The 11,968-nt window shown below is 38.5% G+C and overlaps 1 protein-coding gene across 4 annotated transcripts in view; it reads left to right on the top strand.

Moving 5' to 3' along the window:
* The first annotated feature begins 216 nt into the window (after nucleotides 1–216).
* The window catches only part of Rbms1 (RNA binding motif single stranded interacting protein 1), a 227,866-nt gene continuing 216,114 nt past the window's right edge, over nucleotides 217–11,968 (top strand). For 2 of the 4 annotated variants that reach the window (XM_042683414.1, XM_042683413.1), the window contains exon 1: nucleotides 227–496. In XM_042683414.1, coding sequence (XP_042539348.1) covers nucleotides 422–496 — 75 coding nt within the window. In that variant the 5' untranslated portion in view covers nucleotides 227–421. Of the gene's footprint in view, nucleotides 497–11,968 lie in introns of all 4 variants that reach the window. The other 2 variants (XM_042683411.1, XM_042683409.1) reach the window with 2 other exon arrangements.

Raw genomic sequence — 11,968 nt, 5'->3', positions numbered from 1 at the left:
AGCGCGCAGCCCTGGGCAGCCCCGGTGCAGTCGGGCTCCGGAGGAAACTCCTTGGGAGCGCCCTGTCCCGGGTGTCCTCTGCGCTCTGCAGTGTCTTTCTCTGCTAGGGAGGAGGAAGAGGAGGAGGAGGAGCGGGGGGTGGGGGGGAGAGAAGAAGAGAAGGAGGAGGAGGAGGAGGAGGAGGAGGAGGAGGAAGAAGAGGGGAAAGAAGAGGAGGGAAAAGAGGAGGAGGAGGAAGAGGAGCAGCAGGAGGAGGACGAAGTGGAGGAGGAGGAGGGGGACGTCTGGTCCCGGTTGGGAGGTGGAGCAGCCGCTGAAGCCGCCGCCGCCGCCGCCTCCGGAAAGGGAGAGGCAGGAGAGACCGAGACTTGGAAACCCCAAAGTGCCCGCGACCCTGCACGGCAGGCTCCCTTCCAGCTTCATGGGCAAAGTGTGGAAACAGCAGATGTACCCTCAGTACGCCGCCTACTACTACCCCCAGTATCTGCAGGCGAAGGTAAAGGTGGGGTGCGGTGTGGGGGAGGAGGTGGGAGGGGGCAGGGTCGCTCAAGGAGGGGGGCGGCGGAGGCGCGCGTCCAGTCGGGCCTGGGGAGGGGCGCGCGGCCAGCCCCCCGCCCGCGGGTGGACTTGATGGAAGGTTGCTAACTATAGCCCTGGCCCTGGCGTAACCGGGCGGGCTGCGCGCGGGGCGGTGGCTTCCCGGGGAGCGGATTGCGGGGATCAGGTTACAGAAAGCAGCGGGGGCAGAGACTAGACAGGAAAGAGCCGCCAGCCCCTCCCTGGCCTGGAAGGCGGGGAGGGGGTCGCGGGGCTGAGTGGCGTTCCCCCCTGCCAAGCGCAGGCTGGCGGACGGCGGGACCCAGGGGCCCGCAGCCGCACCCGCCGGTGGCATGGCTTGACGACCTCTGCCTAGTCCAGGGCCTTGCCCTAAGATCAGTAACTCTTCGCTTCCCTCCCAACGACTGGGGAACCTGATCACCCCCCCCCATCCCCATCCCCCCGCCCAAGCCCCTCTGCCTCCCGCGCGCCCCGGGCTCCGGGCTCGAGGGGGGTGGGCTGGACGCTTCCCTCCCCGCCTCCGGCCCTGCGCGTCCGACCCTCACCGCCTCTGATCTCTTTGCGGTGTGGCACTTCACCTGGTTACTCATTTCTACTTTTACGCCGGTGTTTTGGGTAGAAAAGTGGCCAAAGTTCACTCAGCATTCATAGACGTCCCTTTTCATGTACTCTGTAGTTTTTGTTTTTGTTTTCCCCCAAAGGGGGACAATGGAGAAAAATTAGTGCAGAGAAAGAAGTGACTTTGTGTTTAGTTGTTTGTTTTTTTTTTTTTGTTCTTCCTTTAAACAACAGCAACAACAAACTACATCATAGGTTCACCACAGATCGATGGTGGTGCCTTTTCAAAAGTGGCCTGGCAGCCACACTTAGCTAATGACAAGCAGCCAGCCATACACATTCTGCCTGCATTTCTAGGGACTATAGCTGCCTTGTTAACGGGTTTATTCTATTTTAATGACCATTTGATGCCTCTCGGACCAATTTTAAAAATTACTTGGGCCCTTGAAGATTGGAGATTTCACTGATTTGTAAGCTTCTGACACTAGAGGGGAAGGCAAAAGGTGGATGCACAGGCTGCCATCAGACGTTAACATGTAGCACAACTCCAGTGCCTTTCTAGATCACAAAGGAGTCAGGTATGGATGGAGCCAGCGGCTGAACTTTCTTCAGTAGATCCTAGGAGGTGATCCTACTGGTGAATGGTCATTTCTGGTCTGGTACCAAAAGAATCTTTGATTCAATCTTGATAAGCTTTTCTTCACTGCACCGTGTGTGGTCCTTGTTGTCATGTACATACAACATAGTCCTACATTTGTCCACAGAAAAAAGGACACTTGTCAGCATCTAGGCCAGAATTTTTTTACTTAGCATTTGGGGTCTTTTTTTTTTTTTAATGCCATCCCAGTTCCCATTTTATCTCCCATACATCAGAGAACAGAGTAGCAGTAGCCTCAAGAATACCTACCGAACTTGAAGGAAATGCTGTGTGTGTGTGTGTGTGTGTGTGTGTGTGTGTGTGTGCTGTTCCAAGAAATTTTGTAGCGTAATCAATGCACTGCCTTTTAGATGTGTTATATATTTAATGCACTTGTTTAAATTATGCAGTATTGGGTGCCTAAAGGCCAGCCTATTCAACACTTAACTGAATAATAAATATGCACACTCAGGTGAAGAAGAAGACAAAGCTATGTTTCTACAAGCACATTCACCTTGGTAATTTTTATGTACCATTAGTAAGTTACAAACCAAATACATAATGTTTAATATAGCTAATGCAATGCCATTTGGTTCCCCCCCTCCCTGTAAATAATTGAAGAGAGACAAACTGGCAAGAGCCTGCTCGAGTAATTAGGGTCGGATCCCAGAAAGCTTTAGGGCCCATTTTCTGAAAGCGTGCTTCCTGAATAAAGCAGTTAATATTGATTTGTGTTACGGTAAATGACATTCTCAAAAGATATTTTGCTGTTTCTCCTATGAAACCCGAACTCCTATTACTCTGAATCCCTTTGTTTGAGGAGAAAGGTACACATCCTCATTTGACCTATATAATGTGATATTAAAACTTAGTAATTAAATCTAAATTCCCTATGGTAAAAAAAAAAAAGTGTTTGCATCTCTGACAAATGAGAAGTGATCACATGCAAATTTTAGAAAAGCAGAGTTTGAAACACACAACTCTTTTTTTCCCCTTTCCCTTACCTAATGTAGTAGTTGTGTGAGTCATTTTGAAATAATAGAGACATTTGATTTGTAGTGTAATAAGTTAAGTGTAATAAAGAGTTAAGAAACTGACTTAGCATCTGTTGTCTACAGGGATGATACTTGCCTGTATTTTTTCTTGAAGCAAGAGGTAGAAAGCATCATTTTGTTTAAAGTACAGCAATGTGTTCACTAGTCCTAGTTGTTTTAAACTTCTGTTTGACATGTATATTAAAAAATAAGGAATATCTCTCAAAGTGGCTTTCATTTGTGATCAAGAGGTACAGAGGATTTTCTTGAATCCAGGAGGAATAGACAGATGTGCTTTTTGTGTTGTTCCCCCATCAGAATAATAATGATACCAATTAATATGGCACTTATAAATACTGTTAAATGAGGGAAAGGCGACAGTATTCAAAAAGAATTGCACTCCTTACCTGACTTATGTAATTGTAACCCCTCTGCACATTGCCTTTATAATAAAAAGTAAAAAAAGATGAATATTGTTACCATACTTTTAAAAGTTGAAGATGCCAAACTGTGTTTTTTGCCTTAATCTAATCATCATCTGTTTTGACAAATTTATTCTGTATTTTCCTATAAAATATTAGCTGTACTGATATTTTTTAAAAATAACATTTATGGGCCCTACTAGTGCAGATGACCATATTGGTATGCTTTGGTCCTTGCTAGGAAAAAGAAATCACCAGCAAAATAATATATCTGTATTAAGCATTAAGTAACATAGACCAGGATGGATGAAAATGAAGGAGATCATGAAATTTTTTACAATACATGATTGTAGAGTAGCAAGAGATTTCAAGTAACCCGATTTTACATGCTGTTGGGGATTTTTTTTTATTCCCCTCCTCCAAAGATAATCTTATCACAGCATTCCTGTTTATCACCTGGCACAGTTACTGTGAACTGAATAGCTTGATGTAGCTTTGTAAACATGAGCACATATTGGTCTAAAGGATTTTGTGAATTTAAAGCAATTTATACTACATTATAAATGTAGTATACATTTATATACAGAAACCAAGTTTCTGCTTTTCACCTACTCAAAAAAGAAGTGGTGATTCATGTTTTAACTTGAAGACTTATATTTGAACAATTTTCAGCCAGTGGCTATAGAAACCTAACTTGTGAAGGCCATCCTGGAATCAGGATTTGCTTATTTGAAAGATAAGTATACATTATAGTCAATGTATACATGCAGATATTCATGGGAATTAAAACACTCTACTGATGAAAAGCAAGTACACAATTTTCTTTATGACTTGATACGTATTTTGTACCAGCTAAATCATTTTGAAACTTTTATCATCTTTATTTACAGTTACAATATACAGATTTTCACTACATAGTTATAATATATAAATATTTGCTTTACTTTCCTTATATAATACTATATTGTATATTAAGGATATATTTTATTCTAAGGAAATGTTTGCTTTTAAAACATTGTAATTTGTTCTTGTTATTTTGTGTAAATGTACATTTAAAAAAGTAACTGAACTTAGCTTCAAAATCTCAAAAATGGTGTATAATGTGGAATTTCATTAATAAAAAAGCCTACTAGGAAAAAAAATTTTTTTTAGCGAAACACATGTTCAGTTACCATTTTGTTGAAATCCTTAATTCTTAGCTGTGACTAAATGGATTGTATCAAACGATCTGGTCCTTTGGAAATTCCCTAGGAATTAAGAGTCATGATTTGATACATGAGCTGAGAAAGTGCATAGGAAGTACAAAGGCACAAGAGATAGAGTGCTTTGTGGATTGCTTAAATGTTTTAATTTAGTAACCTTGTGTGTTACACTGATAAATCAACTGCATTTGTGTAGTGTGATGTTGTGAATGTCTCCAAGAAGTATTGGGAGATTCAAGGTCACGTGAATGGTTACGTGAATGTTAAAAATGTTGTAAGCTAGTGCAACATTGTAACGTCCTTTCTAATGGCTTTGAATTCATCACCATGTTACTATTTCTATATTGTATTTTGTATGTAAAACTTCAAACTACTAGAAGTGAAAAAAAACTAAAATAGAAAATAAGCTATTTAGTATGGGTATAACTAGATACACCCCGTTTGGGGGACATACAGACTGAATTTAAACTTAAATGTGGACACTTTCCATATAATATGTTTTCAAGAATAAAGTGTTTTAGATACATCTCTCCAACTTTCTATTTGCTTGATGTTTTATTAAAATAATACTAGCTTACTTAATAGGTGCTGAAATTTTAAGTTATAGATCTTTTAGCTAAAGACAAAAGGATTTTTTTTCTTTTCTTTTTACGAAAGAGATTTTTGCTTGGAAAGAAACCCACATTTTTCTTTTCTTTTAAACCAATAAAGATCACATAATAAAACCTGATTTGTTTTTTTTTTTTTTGAGGGGGGGGGTCCAGTTATGGGGCCTGAACTCGGCCTGGGTGCTGTCCCTCAGCTCTTCAGCCCAAAGCTAGTGCTCTACCACTTGAGCCACAGCACACTCTGGCTTTTTTCTTTTTGCTTATGTGGTCCTGAGGAATCGAACCCAGGGCCTCAGGCATGCAAGGCAAGCGCTCTGCCACTGAGCCACCTTCCCAGCCCTCACCTGATTTGTTTTGATTTTGTGTTCCTATAAGGAAAACTGTCAAATGTTTTTTTAATTAAGATCTCTAAGACAAATCACATGTTGACTTCCAAATTCTTAACTTATAGAGTAAAAGGTGTCTTTTTGTGCAATCTTTATTAAAGAATATAAGAGGGCACTAGGGAAAATATCGCTGCCATACACTGAGGAGGAAAACAGCACACAGATTGAACTGGCAGCTTAGGCCTGTCTAGGCACCCTATCACTCAGGCCAACATTGATGGGAACTTTTCATGCTTAAATTTCCAGGAAGTTCCTTCTTTCTAGTGTATTTCAGATATAGTGAAAACACTTACTCATTTAATGGGCAATAGCGAACATATAATAAACTAGGGTTGGTAAGTTGAGAATTGATTCTCATTACCTGTTCATTACTAACTATAGCAACAATATTAACATGGCATTTGGCTATCTATATTTTAAATTGGAAGATGCCAGCTTACATCTATCTCATTAGGATATTGTAGGAAAAAGCAGGGATATAACATGTTGCTGTTAAGGAGAAGATTTGTATTCAGTGTAAAATAATGTTTTTTAAAGAAAACATAGTTGTGATATATAATGTATTTAAATACAGCACCATAGTATATGATCAAATTAAACATTCAAAAATTGCACACTGGGTTTGGGGATGTTAATATGGGACTCATAAATATTCTGGGTTTTTCTGTTATGTAGTTTTACCAAATAAAGAGTAAAACCAGATGGAACACAGCTTTGCCTTGGGAGGAACAGCCATTAGTAATTCCTTACCACTGAGAATTTATTTGGTCAGGTGATACAGAGAAAATGGCTTGTCTTGTTAGACACACATACAAACTTAAGCCCACACACAAATTTGATAATAGAAACTAAAGATTTCTTAATCTAATTGATGTGAGGGAAAAAGAAAAGTGTAAGGGGAATATTATAGCTAAGCCAACAATAAACTGAACACATATCTCCCATAATCTGATTCTTTGTTTGTGCCTAATGTATCTAGTCTTCTTAACATAATTATATGAACATTTTAATTTTTCAAACAAGCACTGGAAAACACGTGTCAAAATGATAAGAGAAATAGAGGAGAGAGCAAAAACAAACACTGAGAGCTCGTCACGGAGCAGAGACTTAATACTAGCGTGGCCATGACCTCAACATTATCTTCTAGCCAGTTCTTAAATGAACGCATCTCTTATTTTAGAAGATGAAGAATAAATGCAGTATTCTGGATGGTGAATATGAAAGCCTAAAAAGAGAGAGATCACATCCTGTGCTACTAGACGTACTTCACTTGCCCATAAGTATTGTAAGCATGCATAGTCATCACTTGGTGGATGGTTTCTTATATTAGTTGTAATATCTACATTCTGAAATTAGATTATGTTTTAAGGTGGTAGCTTGTTGGAAACTCATGGGACTCCGGAAAGGGTAAAACACTTGCCGGTGGATTGTACTAACTGAGAAAGTTAATGCCCTACTCCTTGTACTTAACACTGGGAGAAGTTACGGGGTAGAATATCTGACCCCTGCTTTCTAGCAACTCCCCAACCACCAGGGAAGATAGAATAAACACAATAGAACAAATAAGTGAAAAATATTGTCTAAATAGTCTACACAGGTGGCAATATACCAGCCAACATTCTGCTGATAGTGAAGGCACTGGGATTTGTGTGGGAATTAAAACTATTATGCACAATGCAGATGTTTTATCCTTGTAATCCTAACTAACTCAGTAGCTGAGATCTGAGACTTATCTGTTACAACAAATCTGAGAATTTTAAAAAGAAACTGGGCTTTATGTAAATAAATGCATAAAACAGTCTCTAATTGATAACCAGATTTTCCCCTTTTTTTCACTTTGTAATTGTCTTGAGATCATTTAGAATTTTTTTAATTACATTTTTTTGGTACTGTAAGTCTTTCTTCCTGAAATCTCAAGTTCAATTATTTTATTTTACATTATTTCCAGTTTATGATTACAAATGTGCTGTTAAGCCAACCTATTTAGTGTTATAACAGGGTGGTAATGTATCTTTAAGTGGTGACATAATGGTGTACAGAAATACTTTTACTGTTTTAAACTATCTAAAATGATGTTTCTTTCTCCTAACTCATTAGCTTTGCTTATGGCAATGGAGAGAAAATAAGTTTTGAGTTTTAAAGGCTTCTAATTAGGTCATTGCCTGCAATCTACACATTGATGCCGTCTAATGGGAGCCTGTGGGGTTTTTTTTCTGAAAATAGATTTTAAAAATTATTTCTGATCTTTTGTAGACATCTCTTTATCTAACATGAATTCTTCTAAAATAAGCTTTTCTTTGCCTCTGCAAATGAGATCTCATGCTTTAGGAGTCAATCTGCCCACTTCTTGGCCTCAGTGTGGGACCCAGAATCTGTCTCTCTGGCTGGCTTCTGAACATGTGCTGTGCATTTGGGCTCCTGGGTCCCAGACAAATAATAATTTCAGGGAAAGGTTTTGTGCAACAAAATGAGATCATTGCATAGAGGTTATAAATAACATTCACTAGTCTTGAAGGAAAAATGGATCATCTTCCCAGTTCTGCAAGTATGAGCCCATTTCACAAATACTGGTTGTATTTTTCTATGAGTTGCACAATTGAATACTTAGAATAGCAAAATTGAATGGATACTGCCATAAAACATTTTGTTCTTAACTTGTGTTTCTTAGGGGAAAAATAAAAGTTGGCAAAATGAACTTTATATTACAAGCTTACATCTATATTATTCTCAAGTAACTCTCTACTCTTCCTTGTTAGATATTTTTAAATCATGATTTTTCAGCTGTGGTTGGGAGAATATTTCATACTGGAGATCTGAGCCCTTGTTTTCCTCTGAAATCTTGGGGAAATATTTTCATAGTTTATCTAATAAAGTCTCAGGTAGAATATTTGGTCTAAATTTCATTAGAAATTTGCAAGACCATCAGTTATATTTTTTTCTTCTCAATAGCAGCTTGGGTTTTTCATGGAATAGGATTTTTTCAAATGCAGCAATTATGAAGTATTTGCCTGAAAACGGTACCTTTAAGTCATTAGCTGAAATATATCCCCAAAGTACTCTGCTTTTTATACAGCCCAGCATTGATTACTTTTATTTTCTTACTGTTCTTGTTTTGTTTTTGAGATAGGGTCTTGAAATATAGCTCAGGCTAACCTGGGCCTCTCAATTCTCCAGTCTCAACCTCCCAAGTGCTGGGATTACAAGCATGCACCACCATGCCTGGCCCATTTCATTGTTTTTGAAATAGAAGTTAAAAAAAGAACACCAAAAAAAGTGAATTTCCAAATATTCTTTTGTTGTTGCTGTTGTTGTTGTTATTTTATTCCACACGATCACTTTATTTGAAAAAAGTAATTAACACAGACAGGATTAGCTACCAGCTGACATTTTTCTTGTTCTCAATGTGACTTGTTGGATTGGATATGTTTCCAGTAGGTCTTATTCTACATGGTTCACTTGTCAAGTGGTTTTGAAAACTTGCAATTCCTTTCATGTACGTCATGATAAGCCAATCCCTAAGAGCCTGTAAAAGTTACTCGCCTTATAATTCGTACATACTTCTATAGCAGTACACCACAGAACCACATCACCTAACCAGGGTGTGTTTCTTGGAGAGAAGAGTGAGTACTCAGAGTTGAAATTCCAGGAATCCATCTTTGCCTTCATTAAGGGAATAGGAACACAGAATTGCCATCTAGTCCTAAAATAGTGCTTTGAGCTTTTAGGACTAGGGAAGGCGTTTCAGGAAGATGGGAGATAAGGCTTGTGACCAGGGATGGATCAGGAATTTGCAAAACCAGCTGCTGGTGCTGGGACCTCCAGCAGGGGTCAGACCCTGGGAGCCCTCACTCCTAAAATACCTTCCCAATCTGGTTTTCCTTCCTCAAGATAGACTCAGATAGAATTTCATGTCCTATAACTGTTTCTCTGCCATTTTTTAAAGCAACCCAATGGCAGTGACACTAGATAACAGTGCTCATCCTTAGCTCACTGGCTGTGTTACTTCAGCTTCACCCCTCTTCCTTCCCTTCCGCATCCCTGATTCAAGCAACTATGGCTCCTGTCTAGTAATGAGAAGTGAATGAAAACACAAAGTCCAAACTGGCTTGTTCCATCAGTTCTCTTTTTTCTACCTGAGGATTCATCACTTCTGGGTAAGCTGAGACCTACCTGAGAATCAGGGGATGGTACATATTCCTATTTGCCTCTGCTTTTTAACCTAGTGTCTTTCCATGGAACACAGATTAAAAAACCCAGCCTGAAAGGAGAGTGAAGACTGAACCCATCTATACATTGGAAGATCCATTGGTATTTTGTCTGTGGACTGTGGCTCATCTGGTTCTGGTTGACAAGGTCCTGTGGTGTGTAGTAAATTTCATAGCTCTATCTAACAAGCGTTTGGACAGTGCCCCTTCTTGCCAGCTTCCTCCTTCCTGCCCCAACTTTTCCTCCTGTATTCGTTTAAGATTGGAGCCACTGTGAATTGAATTCTTCCCATAACAGGTGTGTGTGCTAATGGTAGATCCACCACAGTGACCATCACAGAGAATCTGTTCTCACTTGATCTGCCCAAATAGGGACCAAGTTTGTCCGCTTTACTTGGCCTAAAATAATCTTTGCTAACTCTTAAAACTTCTGATTATGATAAAGAATTGGCTACTACAATTGTCCTTTTGAATCAGATTTTCTTGTCTGATTCCTTATCCAATTTTGTATGGAAATTTTAATAAAATTTTATTTAGTAATGTATAAGTGTGTTATAGAAGACAGACATGATGTAATACTTCAAATCAGAATATGTAATCCACATAATAGAAAGTATTTAGATGACAAATGTGCATTTCTAATGAGATTGGAGTTTAAATATGATCTGGTCCAATGGATGGCTCCTCACATTTTTTTCTTTATTCATATTAGAATTTGAAGTCATATATAACCATTTTCTATATCTTGAATATTCACTAATCTATTTAGTTAAAACATAATCATAAAAGAATTGTGTGTGAGGAGGGATTATTTGAAAAAGACTAAAATAGTATGTTTCTTCCTTGGTAATATTTTCTCAGGTTAAATTTTGTTAACAGAATTCTTAAATATGAAATTTTTTGCCTTTTTTATGCTGACTCCCTTATACAAAAGGGGTTTATAATGACAGTGGGTGACATCTAGTGCACTATGCCAACCACTCTGTCTCACCGAATTCAAATTCATGTCTCAGCAGCACGGGATGTTCTTCTGTGCATCCTCTGAGCTTGAGCAATTTGATTTGACTGTGAGTCTGAGGATTGGCTGTTAGATCCGTACAGTGTGATACTGATGGGGCATCTGGCTTGTAGGAAATCACTACAGCACCTTTCTTTGTTTCCTCTTCTTTTGCTTCTTTGATTTAAATCTTGTTTAACTCTAAAATTGGGGTGGGTTTTGTTTGTTTTCAGTATGCAAATGCTCTTATCTCCCTTTTTGGAAAACAGCATATTTTAAAAATGAATGACTGCTCTGGGAATTGAAAAGAAGACTGAAGGAAACCCAGCTACAGTTCCGCTCTTATACAAAAAGACATCTAGTTGTGATCTTATAGATGGAACTATCTAGTGAATTTAATTAAGTTTGATAATCATCCACCAGAACAGGCATTGTATTAGGCCCTGGAAGGCACAAATATATAATTAAGACATTGTTTGTACTCTCAGGAAGCACAGTGGGATGTTACTTTTTTGTTTGTTTAAAATTTGGATTAAGGTAAAATACTCACACAGTATACTACACAAATTTTAAATATATGATTAATATACTCATGTCACACACTCAGGTGACAATATAACATTTGCAAAAGCACCCAGAAAGTATCATTTTTATTAACTGTAATGAGTCACCTGACTTTTCTTTGTAGATTGCTTTTCCCTGTTCTTACCCTTTATGAAATAAAATCAGATCATACCTTTCCTCTAAAGCTCATCATTATTTTGGTTTGATTCACTGATGTTATATGTGTAGTTGATGCTTCTCTTTTTAAATATTGTTTAGTGTTTAATCACAGAATATACCATAATTTAATCTTTTTATTAATATGCATTTGGATTATTACAGTTTAGGGTTACTATGAATAAAATTGCTATACTTATTCTTGTTCATGTCATGTGTTTACCATATGAATGTCCTCTTATGAAGTGACTGTAGATCATAGGGTATGTGCATGTTCAGCTGTGGTAGACATTACCACTTTTCTAATCTAACCAACAACTCATGAGAAGTGGAATTTTCCTATGTCTCTAATAATGCTTGGCATTGTTAGTTTTAGCCCTTCCACTTGGTCTTATCTCATGGATTTAATTTGCATTTTTCTAATTGGTGATGCCGAATACTGTTTTGTTTTGTTTTTAACTGAAGTTTGAATTAAGGGCCTTGTGCTCACTATGCAGGTCTACCACTTTTGAGTCATGCCCCAGGCATTTTTGCTTTCATTATTTTTAAATAGGCTCTCACTTTTCTTTTCTTTTTCTTCTTTCTTTTTGTTGGTCATGAGGCTTGAAATTAGGGCCTAAGAGCTACCCCTGAGCTCTTTG

Source organism: Dipodomys spectabilis, unplaced genomic scaffold, assembly GCF_019054845.1.
Source record: "Dipodomys spectabilis isolate Male_0828 unplaced genomic scaffold, ASM1905484v1 ptg000081l, whole genome shotgun sequence".
Taxonomy (NCBI): domain Eukaryota; kingdom Metazoa; phylum Chordata; class Mammalia; order Rodentia; family Heteromyidae; genus Dipodomys; species Dipodomys spectabilis.
The sequence above is the reverse complement of the archived record's forward strand: the minus strand, read 5'-3'. Positions and strand labels throughout refer to the sequence as shown.